Here is a 16,932-nt window from a genome sequence, read left to right as displayed (position 1 = left end):
CGGGCTCGACGCCCTCCGCGCCGAGGCCGGCGCGACGTACCTGGGCGGCGGGCGCGGCGAGGCGGACCGGCGCGCGTGGGCCGACGAGGGGGCCGACGCGACGGCCATGCGGGAGGGGTTGGTTAGAAGCACGGCGGACGCGATGCGCGGCGACCGCGCCGGCATGGGCGCCGCGTGGGAGGCGAGGGTTCTGGCGGAGCCGTGGGGGTTCGAGCTGGGGGAGCTGGAGGGGGGCGGCCGAGGCGGGGAGGCGGTCACGTTTTGGCACGGGGAGGATGATGTCAACGTGCCGGTGCACATGGCGCGCAGGTCGGCCGAGCTGGTCGCGGGGTCCGGGCTGAAGGTGTACGCGGGCGAGGCGCACCTCAGCACGGCGCTGAGGAGCGCCGACGAAGTGCTGGGGACGCTGGTCGGGCTGATCAGGAAGGCTGGGGAGTGATGGGGGTGTTTTTTTTTTTTTTGTTTTTTTTTATGAACCCCTGCCGTGTGATTACCAACTTGCTCACTCGATATGTAATGGAAATGTCAACAAGCCTCTTGCCCCCATCACCTTCAAGGGCGTCAGGAGCTTCGGGCCGTGATCCCCGCGAGACTTTGTTTAGTGACTCTCTCTACTTAGGCGGCCGTTGCCAAAAAGGGTGATTCCGATGGCGGGGGTGGGCGGCCCCGCTCGGATATAAACTGTGTATGGACTGTGCCGTGGCGGTGTGTTGCTCCAGACCGAGACCCCTTCTTTCCCCAGAGTCACCAGGCTTCCCGCCAAGTTTCCCGCCTATTCCCGCGTATATTCCGCCACATGGTGTGCGCAAATGCACCACTGACTGGCTGGCCGATCCTCGATCCTCACTGCCGCACACCCACCCGGCTAAACACCGGAACCTCGCACTCATTCCCGTCCGCTGCTCGGATGATGGAAGTGCTCGTGTGAAGTCGTCATATAAGAGAGCATGGAGACGACCCGAGTTCCTTGTTAGTCTTTCATGCTATCCTATCCTAGCCCTGGCGACGCAGAAGCTCGATAATGGCTACTACCACGACTCTCCAGCAGGGGAACGGATGCGGCACGCCCATCGAGCTTGAGGGCTTCCCGCCCCGGCCGTCTCCTCCCAGCGAGCATCATGCATGGGGAAAAGGCACGCGGCTCGGGGACAACGCCGACAACAAGGGCAGCAACACCCCCGCCGAGCGCGACCACGACCTGCCGCCCCCGGCCACGGCGCCGGCCGAGGCGCTGCAGCGCTGGAACCAGCCCGGCGTCAACCGCTGGCGCGTGGCCGCCGCCTTCTGGGGCTTCATCGTGTGCGGGTCCAACGACGCCGCCTACGGCCCGCTGATCCCGCACCTGGAGCGCTACTACGACCTCAACTTCGTCGTCGTCTCGCTCGTCTTCCTCTCCCCCTTTGTCGGCTACACCCTGTCCGCCCTCATCAACAACCGCGTGCACGTCTGGGGCGGCCAGCGCGCCGTCGCCGCCATCGGGCCCGCGGCCCACCTGGCCGCCTACGCCGTCGTGTGCGCCCACCCCCCCTACCCGGTCCTGGTCGTGGCCTTTGCGCTCGCCGGCTTCGGCAACGGCCTGCAGGACGCGGCGTGGAACGCGTGGATCGGCAACATGGACCGCGCCAACGAGGTGCTGGGCTTCTTGCACGCCTTTTACGGCCTCGGCGCCGTCGTCGCCCCGCCCGTCGTCACCGCCATGGCCGTCACGGCCGGCCTGCCGTGGTGGACCTTCTACTACGTCATGATCGCCATGGCCGCCGTCGAGCTGGCCACGTCGGTCGCTGCGTTTTGGCGCGCCGACGCCAAGGCCTACCGCGACTCGCTGGCCCGCGGGGACTCGGATGGAACGCGCGGGGCCCTGCGTGAGGCCCTGTTTAAGCCGGGCTACGCCCGCGTCACCTGGCTGGTCGCGGCTTTTCTGCTCGCTTACGTCGGCGCCGAGGTTTCCATCGGCGGCTGGATCGTCAAGTTCATGATCGACCAGCGCCAGGCCGGCGCCTTTGAGTCGGGCATGTCCGCCATGGGCTTCTGGCTCGGCCTGGTCGTCGGCCGCGTCGTGCTGGGCTTCGTGACGCCCAGGCTGGGGGAGAAGCGCGCTGTTGCCGTGAGTATTTCTTCTTTCCTCTTTCTCTTATATACTCTAACACGCAACAGTGCTACATCGTCCCCACCATGGCCCTCCAGCTCGTCTTCTGGCTCGTCCCCCAGTTCTACGTCTCGGCCGTCGCCGTGTCGCTGCAGGGCTTCTTCATCGGGCCCCTGTTCCCCGCCGCCATCGTCGTCGCCACCAAGCTTCTGCCCAAGCACCTGCACGTCAGCGCCATCGGCTTCGCGGCCGCCGTGGGCGGCTCGGGCGCCGCCGTCGTGCCCTTTGCCGTCGGCGCCATCGCCCAGGCCAAGGGCGTCGCCGTGCTGCAGCCCATCATCCTGGCCATCTTTGTCGTGCTCTTTGCCGTCTGGCTGTCGCTGCCCAGGATCGGAAAGAAGCGCGAGTAGAGCGGAAGCTGTGGTGAGCCGCCGCCAAGATTTTGTCATGTTTGGAGGGTTATGTGCTGGTTATATTTAGCACTTCTTTCAGAAACTGCCAGTTTCGTATGTTTTGTTTGACCCATGTTCCAACTCGGACGCCGCTGCATGACAATCTAGAAGAACAAGTCCATCGTACTTCTTTCGCCTTGGTTACCATCTGCGAGGGAAAGAAAAAGGAAAAACCCACCACGACCCCTGCGATCCCCAGTTTCAACCCTCCTGTTACCCCCCTGTTACTGAATGGGTTTTTCCTCTTTCTTTCCCTCGCAGATGGTACCTGCCCTTTTGAGCTTAAACCTACTCCTGAGCGTTGGTTGGTACAATTCCCGTCATGTTACCCGACCCATAGACATATAGCCACGCACAGTCCGTCTGTTTGCCGCGCTCATGCCACGCCGCTGTCAGAATCCATGTCAAGGTTTCGTTTCCCAGATTCCAGGCACGGCGTCCAGGGGGCAGCCGCCCCACCCAACTGCCAAATGCGGCAAATTCGACGCCCATTGACGGCTTGATGTGCTTCATGCTGTTGCAACACTGTTTTCAATCCTTCCCAAACCGAGGCGAAACGAACTTGCCAAGCCAGCCGTCGCTCTTTTTATGCCCAAAAGCATGGCCACCGTGACCGTGATCCAGGGACGACAAGCGGGCTTTGGGGACGAGCAATGTCGGGTCCTTAGTATTGGCCGTTTTTTTGGCCCTGCTGCCCCTGGGGAAGCCTGTCCTCTCCAGGGTCGGGAAACTCAAAATCCGAACGACACGAGATGCGGACTTGGCGATGGCAGATGCAAGAGTGCCGCCAGGTGGTGGCCAGATCCAACATAAATACCGCCGTAACCAACCTTCCATCCATTCCGTTTCTCTTTCCCTCCCCATCCACCTGGATAGCCTCGATCTCTTACAAGTCTTTTCCTTACCGTTTTTCACTATTGTCTTTTTCCTTTATTGTTCCGCATTATCTCACGTTCTACTATACAAACCAACAACCACAACAACCTTCTCACGTCGGCCCAGCCAAACCCAACCGCAAGACTTAAAAGAGCATAAACCCCAGTCCAGACAAGATGCAGCTCAAAGCCTCTACCTGCTGGCCGCTCCTGGCCGCCGTCATCTTCAGCCTCACCTTCTGCCGGACCGCCGAGGCCGCGCCCATCCCCAGCGCCCCGGAGGTCGCTCCATGGTGCCAGCCCGGGGAGAAACTGTTCTCCTGCGAGGCCAGAACCAAGCGCAGCACGGCCGTGGAGCCCGTCATCGTCTCTGAGCAAGCCGCCGCCGCCCCCTCGCGCCTCAGCGCCCGCGACCCCCAGTGCCAGGACCTGGGCTTCGGCTGCGTAACGCAGTGCGACGACGGCTTCAACTGCCGCAGCGTCGCCAGGCCCGGGCCCGCCAAGCGCCACGTCATCGAGGAGCACGCCGACAGCGAGAAGCCCGTCCCCGAGGGTGCTTCCGCGCGCATGATCACCCGCAGCTCCTAGTGTCGGGAGGTGTGTGATGATAGCCAAGATCAAGCCCCCCCAAAGTGAACAGTACCATAGGATGGGGAACTAGGGGGGAAGCTGTGGCGACATTATGTCGGGGAAAGAAAGGCGACCAAGCGTGAGGGTTGCTTCTGGCGATGATGCGAGCATTGTCGGTTTGTTTATTTGTTTAGTTATGACCATGAATATATATATGCACTTCTTTATACCCACGCGCGCCGGTTGGTGCATCGAGAAGATGAGACATTGCGTAAACGGAGTTGATTATTGCAAAGTAGCCAGTCAACTGTAGTACATAAACAGACACAAGACGGCTACATTTCTCATCATGAGGAGCATCAGGTCGAGGCAGCATTCTTGGTTGGTATACCGGCGTGCTGCGAACGCCATCTCTCGTGCCTGCCCCGTCCATGTACCAAATTTTACACCTGATATTGTTATCCGTTTCGCAACCCAACTATCAACGCATCGGAAAACAAAACCAACCCCAACACTGAATGCCCTTGACTGTTTGTCAAATCGGTGAATCGAAACAAATAATTGTCAGGTGCCGAATGGCTCAGATCAAACATGCATGTGCATCATTCATCGTGGTTACTCTGCTCTCCTCATCGGGCCGCCAGATGAGCCCGGGCATCAGGTCGGGGATGGTATATATTTTTTTGTTTGCAAAGGGTCCAGCCAGACACAACAAGCATTGAACTGTGTAGAAAGAGCCCATCTCCACAGCACCAAAGACCTGACAGTCCCAGTCGCGGCTGTCCCACAATCACCTCTCATCATCTTCTTAGTTTGAGGTATTGAGCGGCCTTTTCCCAACTTGCCTTGTCCGCCCCAGACAACTCTTTCTCGGGGAGGCTCTTGACGCCGCTGGCGACAGCCTCAAAGAAGGAGTAAAAGATCTCGAGGTCTTCGTTGAAGTGGACAGCGTGTGGCATGAAGTTGGGTGGGAACTCTTCGATGCGCTGGCGTCGGTCTTTGGCCGACTCTCCGACAATGACCTCGTCGAGAAGCGTCTTGACGGCAATACCGAAGGCGATATCCGGGTCGTTGATGAAGGGGAGCCTGGTGGGAGATGAGTTAGTTGACTGATGTCCAAGACTGATGCCCAAGACGGATGCCCAAGCGACTCTGGTAGCTGCTCACCTGTTTGCAATCTGCCATGCGTCGTCCCGCTCGCGTTGTGCCTGCGCAAACATAAACATGGAGGCTATGATGGCCTCGACAAGGTCTCGGTTTGCGTCGCGAACGGTCGAGGCCAGCGAATGGAAGACTAGGAGCGTCTTGTTGAGAGGCCCCGTGTAGCCGGTGGGCAGGTGGCGCAGCTTGAGGAGCGTCGCGACGCGGCTGAGCAAGAGGAGACTGCCCTTGTCGTCCTCGGTGCCGTTAAGCGGAAGCCCGTGCGACTCCTCTACCCGCTGCTTCGTGTGCAGCAGTCCGTACCTGATCATCTCGAACGCCATCAGGACCCCCTCGAAAAGACCCTCAAACTCGGGGTTCTGCTTGGCCACGGGCTGGACCGCCGAGATGGCCTGAGCAACCGCCTGACCCCACGGCGTCAGCTCGTGCGTGTCCGTCACGTAGCCGCGCAGGTGCATGAACCTCCAGATGGCGATCGACACGATCACGTCGGCAGAGTCGAGCGACGCGCCCTTGATCCTATCCTTGGTCGACGTCACGTTGACGAAATCACGGTTCTTGAGCGCCAAGACCTCAAACACAATGGACCCAGAGTCGGGCTTGGGGAAGTGCGACCTGAGCGTCGTGTCCGTCACAAGCCAGCTGGCGGCACGTAGGCTGGGTGACGGCTGGAGGTTGCTGTAGTTAACCGTGTACGAGAACTTGTCGTCAAACCACACCTTCATCACCACCTCGCGGAACTGGATGCCGCGGTTGAGGCGCGGGATGAGGAGGCCCAGCGTCATCTCCTTGACCGTCACCAGCTGCTTGGTCACCAGGTTGCGGTACTCTTCCGAGACCTGCCCGTCGATTGTGGGCAGCACCGTGATCTTGCTATGCGTGATCCAGCTCAGAATCCTGGGCCCAATCAGACCAATATTGACGTAGTGAAACAGCTCCGACGGCAGCTGCAGGCCAAGGTACTCGTGGTTGTCCTTGGTCAGCTTGTCAAAATCGTTGACCTTGACCTCACCGTCCTCAGCAATGTATATGAAATGGGCCACGGCCATCTTGGCCTTGTGATACTTGTCGAGCCAGTAGGGATCGTGAGACTTGAGCACGTCGCTGAACGAGTGGCAGGCCGCGGCCACCGACTTGTCAGACGCTCGCAGGATGTTAACAGCGTCCACAAGGTGCTGCCGACGCGTCGTCGAGAGGCCGCTGTGGTCCAGCAGCGAAGGGAAGGGGGGCAGGAACGACGTGCCAACCATGAGGAGACCGTCGGCGAACGTATTCTCTTCGACCGCAAGCTGCTTGATGATTTGCTTTTTGGAGATGGCCTTGACTTGCTTGTTGGTCCAGTCCAGCTCCCGGATCACGCTGTCCTTGATGGGATAGAGAAGAAGCTCCTGGGGGCCCATGATTCCACCGCACTGGTCCGAGTCAATCATGTCGAGATACGCGATCTGAAGGAGACTTGATTAGGTTTTGGTCGTTGGAGAGAGTGAGTGGGAGAGCATACCTGGGCTGCAGCATTGAAGGGGGGCACCAGGAAGTGTAGGCCCCGGCGCTTCAGGATGCCCTGCAGCATCGGATAGAGAGTCTGCGGACGGAAGGCTCCTATATCGAAGTTAGCATCTGATGGGCTGCCAAGACTAGGCCGCCTCGGAATAGTGCCCTGGGTGCCCCGGGTCCCCCGAGTGCCCCTGGCTAGCCGCCGCCATGCAGGAGAGAAAGCGATCATACCATTGTGATTGCCAAAGGAATCAACAGCCTCCTGAGCCTGACCGTTCACATACAACTCCCAGGCGTGGTTGGACTGTTCGATGGCGCGGCGGGCACGCCGGATAAAAACCTCATCCTGACCTGTGATAGACTGGCCGTCAAAGACGAAGAGCGGGGTGACCTTGTGCTCCTCCCATTGGGCCAGGTCGCTGTCTATGTGATTGTGCACACCAGTGAGTCCACCCAGCGCAGTCAGGAGGGGTTCTCGGCTCGGCGGGTTCGTCAGCATGCGTTGCAGGTAGTAGGTAGCGTCGACGGCGATGGCACAATCCGCGAGCTCGGCAATGTTGTGAGACCTGCAGGGAACGAAGAGATGTATGGTTAGCAAGAGGCCAGTATCAGAAGACTGCATTAGAAGACGTATTAGAAGAGGGCTAGACACATACGTCGCCTGTCCGTTGATGTAATCATCCTCGACGAGGCAGGCTGCATTCGTGGGTTTCGAGGTTAGCGAGTCGGGCAGCGACAACATGTCGTCTCCTTCAAAAGGCATCTCGCGTCCGCCGCCGTATGCGTATGGGTGCAGGTGAAGGTGCTGCGGGCCGATCCAGAGCCTGTCCGGCGCCATGGCGCCATGGGGCACCATTGCAATAGTAGCCATCATGCCAGCCTTTGCGCGGACAGGAAAGCGGGCAGCGGAAGAGAGAAAGATAGGGGTGATGACAAGATCAAAACTATCCTTGCTCGTCCTTGGTCTAGGGTTGTCGGTGGTGTGGGCGCGAAGATACGAGGCCAAATCTGTAGTACAATGGTCCAAGGCAGAGACGGGACGGAGGATTGGGTGACGGGCTGCGCGGCGTGGAGTTGGCAGGTGCCTTGGTGGACGAGAGGGAGAGTTTGGCAGGGGTGAGGGTTGCGATGAGAGTCGTGGGCGGAATAAAGCTCCCGGCAAGCTCGGACAGCTGGCGGCAGGCGCAGGCCGAGGGACCGTCGGACAGTTGAGTCGCACACAGCACGACGAATGTGTCTGGGATGGGCAGGCTGAGGCTCAGTCCAATGTGGGAAGGCGGCGGAAGGAACGACGTGGCTTGCGACGGTCGAGCCTGGCGGATCTGGGGCGCAGGTAGGCAGGTTTCCGGCTTGGGCGGGATCGGGCGAACAGACGGGATTGCTTGGTCTGACGAGGTCGGACGGCACGGCGACGGGCAGAAGCCCGGGCAGAGAGCATGGTGCTCGGCCGGCAGCAGCGACAGAACGCAGGAGCTCGCTCCCACACGGCCTCGGCGGACGGACGGCGGACGCACCAGGGGAAACAGGACAGCAACTCACAAGGCATCTTGACGGCGTCTACAGCAAGCTCAACCTAGCCTCCAAAAGTCTGACCACCAGCACAGCCCTCCGACAGGAACAGCGACTTGGACTACTTCTCCGCAGCAGCTATACGCGCGCGCGCGCACAACGGGGGACGGATGGGGGGTCGCGTGTAGTCGCTGTGGTGCTGGGCTGCAAAGGCGGTAGGTGCGGTGCGTGCACCTAGCTCGCGCGCGAGATGGTGTGGCGTCAGGTGCGGTGTCGAGTGCTGGCAGGGGAGCACAGGGAACGCCGGGCGCCGTGGTCGGGACGGAAGGTGGGCGACAGAAAAAAGAGGAAGGAAAAAATTAATGATGTTACACGGGCTAGAAATGCCGAGAACAGGCACACGACGACGAGGGCAAAACAACAGGCGATGCCAGAATGAACGACTCGGAGCTTGTCATGGCACGTAGGAGAGGAAGACGCAAGAAAAAAGAAAGCCGGGCAGCGCGGGAGCCGGAGCGGTTTCGCAGGCCCGTCGTCTCTTTTATCCTGCCCGAGAGGAGTCGCAAGGGGGGGGGTTTGTCTTCGGGGCGGGGGAGGAGGGAGGTTGCGCGGGAAAGGCCGAGTCGAGGCTCGTTTCGTGGCCCTGGTTGACTGGTCCTGATTCTGTCCTCCCACATCCAATTCCTCCCGTTTTTTGACGCACGCACTGAAAGCCAGCTGGAGCTCTGCCGTTGACGCCTGAATTGGCGCGCACTACCACATTGGCGGGGCCAATTGAGCTGGATTTTGTAGTTCCCTGTGCGCTGTGGCTTGGGTCGCGTGGCTTTGTGGCTGATACTCGTCATATGGCGTGGGCACCCCTGTCGGCGATCACAGTCGACCGCACTTTCCCCTGGCCTTGTGCTTCCACGTCATGTTTCCTACGTCTTTTACAGGTAATTACCGTTTTAACATCAAGTCAATACCTACACCCTTCACCCGTGTCCGCATAATGCAAGTGCAAAGGCGGCAAGTCGCCAACGACCTGCAGAAAAGATGCCCCGCTAACCACAACCCCAGATAAATTCCAACGCTAGTCCGATGCCATAACCTAACCCCACATTGGTGCTTTAAACCGAGAAGCCTTCCGAAAGAATTCGAGAGAAAAGACGCGGACGGCCTTGTTTACCAACCCAAGCCGGCGCGCCTGATGCGCTCAGGGACGTTTTCGAGCGTCGCCGATTTCCGCTCCTTCTTCCTCTTCCCCTCCTTTAAAATCTTGTCGAGGAGGTTCCTATATGAAAAATTGGTTAGCAGGTAGTACTTCACTATGCCCCGAGATATTATGGTTAAAGATACTTACTGGATGGGCAACCCATTCAGCCTGCCCTCCTGCTCAGCCTGCATTGCACGCACTCCCTTGGCCGAAGTGTGCTCCCGCATGTGCTGCAGCACGAGCTGCCTCTGCTCCGGGTCCAGCGCTGACCGCACCACGTGCCCACAGCCGTCCTCCTCGCACACCCACGTGCCCCGCGGGCCCTTAGGCTTGTCCGTTTGCATGGGATACGATTTGAGCACGATTTTGGAAACGTTGTTGCCTTTGGCAACACTGCCCGTGTCTGAGGTTTCCGAATCGTCGCTGCTTGCCTGCCGAGCTCGAGGCGTTGCTCGTTTCCTAGCGGCCTCCTTTGCGTAGCTCGCGCGGTTGTCGGCCTCGCTACTCTCGTAGCTGCCTTCGTCCTCGAATGGCCGCTTTCTAGAGGCTAATCGCAGTGCCGGCACTTTTCCAGCATGTTGTGGTCGCGGCGCGTCGGGCTGGGTATGGGACGGTGGGGTTAATACGGCTGGCGATTCGGAGCCGGTGTTGGCCTGCTTCGACGCCGCTTTTACGCGGCGGAAGAGTCGGTAGGGAATTTCCTCGAGACTGATGTGCTCCAAATGTGTTGGCGGAGACGCGGCTTCTTGTTCCAGCCAGGCCCAAAATGGGCTTGCTCCAAACTTATGCCGATCCAGCAATCTGAGCAGGTCAGGCGCATAAAGCGATAGTAGTTCCGCGCCGCACTTGTGCTCGGTGTGCTTGAGCCTGCATTTCATGTAAATGCTGGAAGCATATTTCGAATGCTTGTGCTTGTGTATGTTGCCGGCCGCGTCCGCCACCTCATTGATCAAGTCGGCAAAGAATGGACCTCCTTCTGGTGGACGGCGAGATGCGAAGGACGATGTTTGTGGTGCATGCCCGGGAGGGTTGGGGGATGAACTTTGGCTGTTGCTTGTTCTCGGCGTCGCTTTTTGCTCTTCCTCGCCCTGATCTTCAGTCTCGTCGTCCTCCATCATCTCGTCACCCGACTGCTTTTCAGCCTGAGCCTGAGTGGCCGGGGTAGTTGTCTCCGTGTTGGCTGTGAAAACGCCATTTCTAATGGCCTTCGCTTGAGCCCTGTTCAGCTCTTCCTGCCGGTGGGGGTGACGCAGTTTCATGTAGGTGACAAAGCTACACTCGCCCCAGTCGAAATTCTCTTTCCGCTCTTTGGAAAACTGGTCGAGCAGAAACAGGACGTGGTCGTCGCAGCGCTGCTCGACCTCGGGAAAGAGAACACCGTCGCCAACGCGGCGAGCGTATCCCAAGAAGACATCGCGTATGTTGGCCTTCTTCATGATACTGGCCCGCTTGGTTCCTGTTTTGGAGCCGACCAGATTGTTGTACGAGTCTTGGATGCGGTAATAGAGAGTGATGCCTTCCATCATCTTATCGAATATGGGTCTGTACTCGCGCGCCGGTGTGATCTCCATCCAGCCAGATTCACCCATGATCCAAACTGAAGGGCAAGGGTTGCCCTGGTAGTCGAAGCCAATAGAATATTGGGTGCTCTTCGACACCTCGATGTACACACTGTCGAGCTTAGGGTTGAGTACTATTGAACAGCCACCCACATGGCAGACTTAGCACATATTTCGCGGTCAAGGGCAGGCGACAAGGGACGTACGACGACGGCGGTGCCTCGGCGCGTTAACAACCAGTTTTCCGCGGACGACAAACGGGCCGTGTGCCGTCATTTCCAGCACGTTGGCCATGGTTGTGCCGTCCATCTTAAAGACGGCAGCCTCCTCGAGTACAGGATCAGTCGTTTCTTCGTTGTCCTCACCGAACTCGGGGTCCAGACGATGGAGGACCCTCAACTCGGGTTGGTACAGTGTCCTGGTGGACGCGGCCGCCCGCCGACGCCTACCGGCCATAGTTGCCGAGGGCGGTGCGGAAAGTGTGATTGCAGGCTACCTAGGTATGTGATGGCAGGGTAGACAAGAGGAGAGCCGGCAGTCTGGCGAAAACAAGTGGTTGGCGTGAAGCTCTACCGCTATCTGAGCGAGGGAGGGGTGACGCGATTGTGGATTGTGGTGGTGTCGTCTCCCTCAATTAAGCAACGCGTTGGAAATGGATTGTTGAAGCTCCACTGGTATGGCGGGGCTACTGTTAGCGGCTGCCCGTCCCACACTTGAGTACCCCAAGTGGGGGCTGCAGGGGTGCGAGCCAGGGACAATGGGAGTTGGCGAAGCTTGCCTGGATGCATGAAAGAAAAAAAGAAAAAAAGAAAGAAAAAAAGGACGGGGTCGATCGAGGCTCGAGACATCCCTCCCACTTGATCCCCTCCTTCCCCTCAGCCCATCACGCCCGCCGGCTTTTAGGCTTCTCCTTAGTTTTGACGGGTGAATGAAGCGCGCGATCGGCAACCTTGCGGTCCAGATGGCGCAGGCAACGGGTCTCGATGGCGTCTTTGGTATGTTCGCAGCGTCGAGAGAAAACCCCGTCGCACTTGTCGCGCCAGCCCATGCGACCAACCCGCGCCCGCGCTGTCCAACACAGCTAACACTGACGCGACGGCGCGCTCCAACTCCCAGCCATAAACAAGCCAATGGGCATGTCGTCGGCCCAGGTCATCCGCGACTGCCAGTCCTACTTCAACCCCTCGCGCCTGTTCAAGCCCGCGCTCGAGCGGGAGGAGGAGGAGCGGCGGGCGCAGGCGGCTAGGGACCGCAAGCGCCGCAGCAAGGCCAAGCAGAAGGTGCAGGTCAAGATGGGCCACGGCGGCACGCTGGACCCGCTGGCCACGGGCGTGCTGATCCTGGGCGTCGGCCGCGGCACCAAGTCGCTGCAGAACTTCCTCGAGTGCACAAAGACGTACGAGACGGTGGTGCTGTTCGGCGCCTCTACCGATACATACGACCGCGTCGGCCGCATCCTGCAGCGCCGCTCCTACGATGATGTCACGCGCGACAAGGTTGAGGCCGCCCTTGGCTCGTTCCGCGGCCGCTACCGCCAGATGCCGCCGCTGTACAGCGCCCTCAAGATGAACGGAAAGCCCCTGTACGAGTACGCCCGCGAGGGCAAGCCCATCCCGCGAGAGATCGAGACGCGCGAGGTGGAGGTGACGGATCTGGAGCTGGTCGAGTGGTACGAGCCGGGATCGCACCCGCACCGCTGGCCCGCCGAGGAGGCCGGCATCGCCGAGAAGAGCCTCGCCGAGCGCGTATGGTCGGCCGAGCAGGAGCAGACTACGGGCAAGAAACTCACGCCGGAGCAGGAGCAGGAGGAAGACCGCGCCTTTGCCGCACACCAGTCGTTCAAGGAAAAGGCCGAGGAGCGGCAGGACAAGCTCATCTTTGACAAGCAGACGGGCCGGAAACGCAAGGCCGACGGCTCCGACCAGCCGCTCAGCAAGAAGCAGATGAAGCGGGAGCAGAGGGCGGCGCAGCGGGGCGCCGGCCACCAGAGACCCGAGCCCATGATGTCGGGCGCCCTCGGAGAGCTGCCGCCGGGCGGGCCGCCCAAGGGGCGTGGGTCGGACCTGGTCCCGAAGGCGCCCGCGGCCGACGCGCCGCCGCCATGGTCTGACAAGGGCCCGCCGGCCTGTAGGGTGCGCATGACCGTCACCTCGGGCTTCTACGTCCGCAGCTTCTGCCACGAGCTTGGCGAGAAGGTCGGCTCGGCCGCCATGATGGCTGAGCTGGAGCGCTCGCGGCAGGGCGACTACGTCCTCGGCAAGGACAACTGCATAGAGTATGACGTCTTGGCCAAGGGGGAGCCCGTCTGGGGGCCCCACGTCGAAAGGATCCTGCACACATGGTCCTCGACGCACCTGCCCAACGTGGGCGCGCTCAAGAGCATTTACGGCGACGCCGAGGCGGTCAAATCCGAAATGGCAAACCCAACAGCAGAAGCCGAGGCAGCGAAGGAGCCCAAGAATGGTGTGACTTGTGACGATGAGGAGTGGACCGGGATTTCCGACGCAGCCGCTCCTGCCGAGACCAAGGCTGAAGAGAAGGCAGCCCCATGATCCGAAAAGGATTCGCCCGAAAGAGATGAAGGAGTTTGTGGAGGCCGTCACTCGAAAAAAGGCATGGGAGGGGGTTGCGGGCTGCTTACTCCGCTAGCCATGGACGCCGTTCAGGGTCCGGCGATCCCCCACCAGCTTTTGACAGATGTCTCGGCAGCTCACGGTTTGAAGATAGCATAGCGCCGGCGTTTATTCATGCAGTTTTATTTTTGTTCTTTTGTTTTGTGTCTTTGCCCTCTCGCGGTATCTACGTCCCAAGTCTCCCTTGACATGTGTTTGCCTGTTTGATAAGTAGATATTATAGCCCACAATTAGAGTTTATGTAGACACAATTCCCTGCCGCCCTTGTGCGCCTGCCGATATTCCCAGTCTGTAAATAGATGCCCATTCTGGTCTTCATGTCCATGTCGTCCCAACTTCCATGTCCTTCCCTGATCATGTTTGCAATGCTGGTGCGGTGGCAGCCACAGACAGAGCAGGGATTCTCCCAAGCCTTTGTGGTAGATATGATGAACCATCATCCATGCAAAGTCCGGCCAATTCCAGTCCCTTGACAGCTTCCAATATTTTCCATGTGCCCCTTTCCAAGCGCCCGAGAGTGGTTGATAAACAAAGGAGATGGCAAGATATGCAGGTAGATGGAAAGAAGAGAGGGTATCTAGCTGTAAAGAAAGCAAAAGAAAAAAAGACGAGAGAAAAAAAAGAGACATTCAATTTCCATGCAGTCCATTAGATCTCCTCGGCGAGCAGCTCCTTGACGCGCTCGATCCTCTCGACGGCCAGCTCTAACCTCTCGAGCCGGTTCCGCTTCTCCTCGTCGCGGCGGTGCAGCATGGCGTTGCGCTCCTCGAGCTCCTCGATGCGCGCCTCGAGCCGCTGTCTCGTCTCGTCGTCCCTGACCTTCAGCTCCCTGCTCTGGCTCTCGAGCAGGACGTTGCGCTCGGCCAGGCCGGCAGCGCGGCCCTCGAGCTCGGCGCCGGCCTGCTCCAGCTCGGCGACGCGGCCCTCGAGCTCGGCGTTGCGGGCCTCGAGCCCGACCACGCGCCCCTCGAGCGCGGCCTTGTCGCGGCGCTCCGTGGCCACCATCTCGTTGGCCTCCTCGAACAGGCTCGCGCTCAGCTCCTCGACCTCGCGGCTGGCGTCGAGCTCGCGCGCCTCGGCGGCCGCGCGCAGCTGCTGCTCGCGCGTCAGCGCCACCAGCAGCTCCTCGAGCGTCGCGTCGCCGTCCTTGCGCCGGTGCTCCTCCTTGCTGAGCGCCACCAGCAGCCTGTCCGCCATGGGGTCCGTGGGCGAGCGCTGCATGGCCGGTTTTGCAGCTAGTGTGTTGTTGCTGCTGCCGTTCCCGCCCCACAAGGAGCCAACCAGGCTTGCTGCCGAGGACGACGCCGGCACGGCGGCGGCGGCGGCGGCCGTCGAGTTGCGCAGGGCGCGCCGCAGCTTGCCGAGCTCCTCCTCGTAGCTGGCGCGCTTCTCGACGTCCTCGAACGCCTTCTCCGTCAGCCGCCGCACCTGCGTCTGCAGGTCGCCGATCTGCGCCTTGGCGTCGGCCAGCACGGCGCTGCAGCGGCCGCCCGCGCATGTTGTCGGCGACGTGGCGGATACAGGCGAGGACGCGGTCGACGACGCGGGCGTGTCGAAGCCGCACTTGGGGCAGCAGCTGCTACTGCTGGCCTCGGAGGCGGTGGGCGAGGTCGAGGCGGACGAGTACGAGGGGGAGTGCAGGGGCGACGACCTCGCTGCCGTCGTGGTAGTGGTAATAGTACCACCACCTGTAGATAACCGCGAGGCCGAGACGGACAGCGTCGAGACGCCCGGCGGGCGGACGCGCTGCTGCGGCTCAAGGCCGTCGAATAGCCTCTCGCGGCGCGGGAACTGCTGTTGCGGCTTGTACTGCGGGCGGAAGCCCGAGGAGGCGCCCATCATGGCGGGCCTCCCGGGCCCCGAGCCCGCTGCCGCCGGTGACGACGAGGCCGTCAAGTTTGTGATTGTGATGGCCTTGGCGGACATGTGCCGCCTTCTTCACTCTCTGCTGCCTTGTTCTTTTTCGGGCTTGAGGGTGCAGCTATTCGTGTAGCTGCTGCGTGATGCTGATGCTAATGGGCGGGCTGTGTGTGCACAAAGGTAGAGAGCGTGGGTGGGACTGGCCTGGGTCGTAGTAAAAGAGAGCAAGGGGTGCTGACTGTGGTGGTGTCAAGTAGAGTAAGACTCGGGCTATTACTGCGACTGCGATGGCTTTTGTCCAACGTCTGGATGGAAAAAAAGAGATATCTCTAAACGATGGAAGGGTTTCCTATGGCTGGGAAATGTGATGTGAGTTAATTTGGATTAGCGCTTGGCTTGTAGTTTTGTCTGCAAAAGAATGGGTTGGTTCTTGTTCGGTGACGAGCTCTCCAGGTGAAGGCAGAGGGAACGAGATCAATGATGCTGACAAGGACGGGGTCCACCAGGGCCTTTTATTCAGCTCGAACGGCGTGGCAAACTAGCCGCTGCAGTAGCCAAAGTGTGCCCTACAGCTAGCATCAATTCCAATGGGATCGAATGGCCACGCGATGGTGGTATCCAGCGCAAGCAAACCCCATCGTACGGATTGCTAAAATCGAATCCTACCAAAAAAGCCCCCGGCCCACGCCATCCTGGTGCAGGGATCGGGCGGGTTGGCTCGGTCCAGGCGGCGTGCTTTGGTTGGTTCTAGGCCCCCCCTAGCCTGTGCGTGACTCCCGGTCCCGCCTAGGCCGGCATTGAGGATCATTGATGCTATTTCTAGGCAGACACCCCAGCCCTAGCGGCGGCTCCCTACCCGCCCTAAAATGCCCACCTCGGGGCCAGCTGGCGAACCACCCCAACCGCCACTTCCTGGCCCCCACCCCCTCCTTTTCGGGCAGGCGAAGCGGGCAGAAAGGAATGAAATATTGCTGTACGATAGTGTTTTGCTGCCTTTGCCGGTCCCGGCTGTTGTTCCACCCGACGAGCCCGCAGGACCGGGCTCGTGGACCTCGTAGACGATGGGCTGTGCACTGCGCTTGTTGGGAAGCGTTAGGAACAGGGCGGGCGCCAAACAAGCTCTCGGGCTCGAGGGCAGTCCTTGTGGTCGTCGGAGCCCAACCCATATTTCCAGATTCACCACCCCCGAGCTCGTGGGCGCGCTGAAACTATGGGCAGCATGTTCATCTGGATATAACAGGAAGGCATGCTGGAACGATGGCTGCCGGGTTGCGCGCCTTCGTGAGCCCCGAAAAATGATCCGACGAACCCATGAGAGCCACCCAGTAGAGGATCGATCCGTTTTCCTTGTCCTTTTACACAATCGAGACAGCAATCTCCAGCAGTCTCGTCTAAAGATTCCATCCAGTCTCATTTACGTACGTGTTGCTTTTGGCTGCCGCTCCAGGACATGCTTTGCCCATCACCATATTCGACTCCTGACTCTGTCAACGACTTGGACCTGACGCATCCTCGGGGAATTGGTGGCAGACCCCCCC

At 60.1% G+C, this 16,932-nt stretch overlaps 7 protein-coding genes across 7 annotated transcripts in view; 4 read left to right on the top strand and 3 right to left on the bottom strand.

The window, feature by feature from the left end:
• Nucleotides 1–439, top strand: part of GGTG_07330 (hypothetical protein) — a gene marked incomplete at both ends in the record, with an annotated part of 1,024 nt that extends 585 nt beyond the window's left edge. Inside the window, one exon of the mRNA XM_009225154.1 lies at nt 26–439. Within this exon, the coding sequence (XP_009223418.1) occupies nt 26–439 (414 nt within the window). The remainder of the gene's footprint in view (nt 1–25) is intronic.
• A 582-nt stretch (nt 440–1,021) lies between these two features.
• GGTG_07329 (hypothetical protein) lies at nt 1,022–2,496 on the top strand (the record flags this gene model as incomplete). Its single annotated transcript, XM_009225153.1, has 2 exons — nt 1,022–2,104; nt 2,155–2,496. 2 exons carry the CDS (start codon nt 1,022–1,024, stop codon nt 2,494–2,496), a joined length of 1,425 nt encoding a protein of 474 aa, XP_009223417.1.
• A 1,094-nt stretch (nt 2,497–3,590) lies between these two features.
• On the top strand, nt 3,591–4,001 carry GGTG_07328 (hypothetical protein; the record flags this gene model as incomplete). The annotated part of the gene is made up of 1 exon (XM_009225152.1): nt 3,591–4,001. The coding sequence occupies one exon, from the start codon at nt 3,591–3,593 to the stop codon at nt 3,999–4,001; it is 411 nt and encodes a 136-aa protein (XP_009223416.1).
• A 135-nt stretch (nt 4,002–4,136) lies between these two features.
• On the bottom strand, nt 4,137–8,842 carry GGTG_07327 (XPG domain-containing protein). Its single transcript, XM_009225151.1, has 6 exons — nt 8,178–8,842; nt 7,295–7,334; nt 6,870–7,204; nt 6,646–6,743; nt 5,151–6,589; nt 4,137–5,069 (listed from the first exon to the last, which is right to left on the bottom strand). Exons 1-6 carry the CDS (start codon nt 8,182–8,184, stop codon nt 4,784–4,786), a joined length of 2,205 nt encoding a protein of 734 aa, XP_009223415.1. The 5' UTR covers nt 8,185–8,842; the 3' UTR covers nt 4,137–4,783.
• Nucleotides 8,843–8,912: 70 nt separating this feature from the next.
• GGTG_07326 (hypothetical protein) lies at nt 8,913–11,559 on the bottom strand. The gene is made up of 3 exons (XM_009225150.1): nt 11,108–11,559; nt 9,490–11,035; nt 8,913–9,420 (listed from the first exon to the last, which is right to left on the bottom strand). The coding sequence occupies exons 1-3, from the start codon at nt 11,355–11,357 to the stop codon at nt 9,312–9,314; spliced, it is 1,905 nt and encodes a 634-aa protein (XP_009223414.1). The 5' UTR covers nt 11,358–11,559; the 3' UTR covers nt 8,913–9,311.
• Nucleotides 11,560–11,669: 110 nt separating this feature from the next.
• On the top strand, nt 11,670–13,813 carry GGTG_07325 (tRNA pseudouridine synthase B). Its single transcript, XM_009225149.1, has 2 exons — nt 11,670–11,896; nt 12,018–13,813. The coding sequence occupies exons 1-2, from the start codon at nt 11,830–11,832 to the stop codon at nt 13,451–13,453; spliced, it is 1,503 nt and encodes a 500-aa protein (XP_009223413.1). The 5' UTR covers nt 11,670–11,829; the 3' UTR covers nt 13,454–13,813.
• On the bottom strand, nt 13,555–15,863 carry GGTG_07324 (hypothetical protein). The gene has a single exon (XM_009225148.1). It carries the CDS (start codon nt 15,458–15,460, stop codon nt 14,183–14,185), a length of 1,278 nt encoding a protein of 425 aa, XP_009223412.1. The 5' UTR covers nt 15,461–15,863; the 3' UTR covers nt 13,555–14,182.
• Nucleotides 15,864–16,932: the final 1,069 nt, after the last annotated feature.

Source organism: Gaeumannomyces tritici (assembly GCF_000145635.1).
Source record: "Gaeumannomyces tritici R3-111a-1 unplaced genomic scaffold supercont2.3, whole genome shotgun sequence".
Classification (NCBI taxonomy): Eukaryota; Fungi; Ascomycota; class Sordariomycetes; order Magnaporthales; family Magnaporthaceae; genus Gaeumannomyces; species Gaeumannomyces tritici.
This window is presented reverse-complemented; position numbering and strand designations above follow the sequence as displayed.

Excerpts from the sequence above, each read along its gene's own strand:
- GGTG_07327 (XM_009225151.1), bottom strand. Across the intron at positions 7,205-7,294 it reads TACATCAACGGACAGGCGAC|GTCTCACAACATTGCCGAGC; the intron begins GTATGTGTCTAG and ends CGTTCCCTGCAG. Across the intron at positions 6,744-6,869 it reads TTCCTTTGGCAATCACAATG|GAGCCTTCCGTCCGCAGACT; the intron begins GTATGATCGCTT and ends ACTTCGATATAG.
- GGTG_07326 (XM_009225150.1), bottom strand. The coding sequence starts at position 11,357 with ATGGCCGGTAGGCGTCGGCGGGCGGCCGCGTCCACCAGGACACTGTAC. Across the intron at positions 11,036-11,107 it reads GCCGAGGCACCGCCGTCGTC|TACTCAACCCTAAGCTCGAC; the intron begins GTACGTCCCTTG and ends GCTGTTCAATAG. Across the intron at positions 9,421-9,489 it reads CTGAATGGGTTGCCCATCCA|GAACCTCCTCGACAAGATTT; the intron begins GTAAGTATCTTT and ends TTTTTCATATAG.
- GGTG_07325 (XM_009225149.1), top strand. The coding sequence starts at position 11,830 with ATGAAGCGCGCGATCGGCAACCTTGCGGTCCAGATGGCGCAGGCAACG. Across the intron at positions 11,897-12,017 it reads GGGTCTCGATGGCGTCTTTG|CCATAAACAAGCCAATGGGC; the intron begins GTATGTTCGCAG and ends TCCAACTCCCAG.
- GGTG_07324 (XM_009225148.1), bottom strand. The coding sequence starts at position 15,460 with ATGTCCGCCAAGGCCATCACAATCACAAACTTGACGGCCTCGTCGTCA.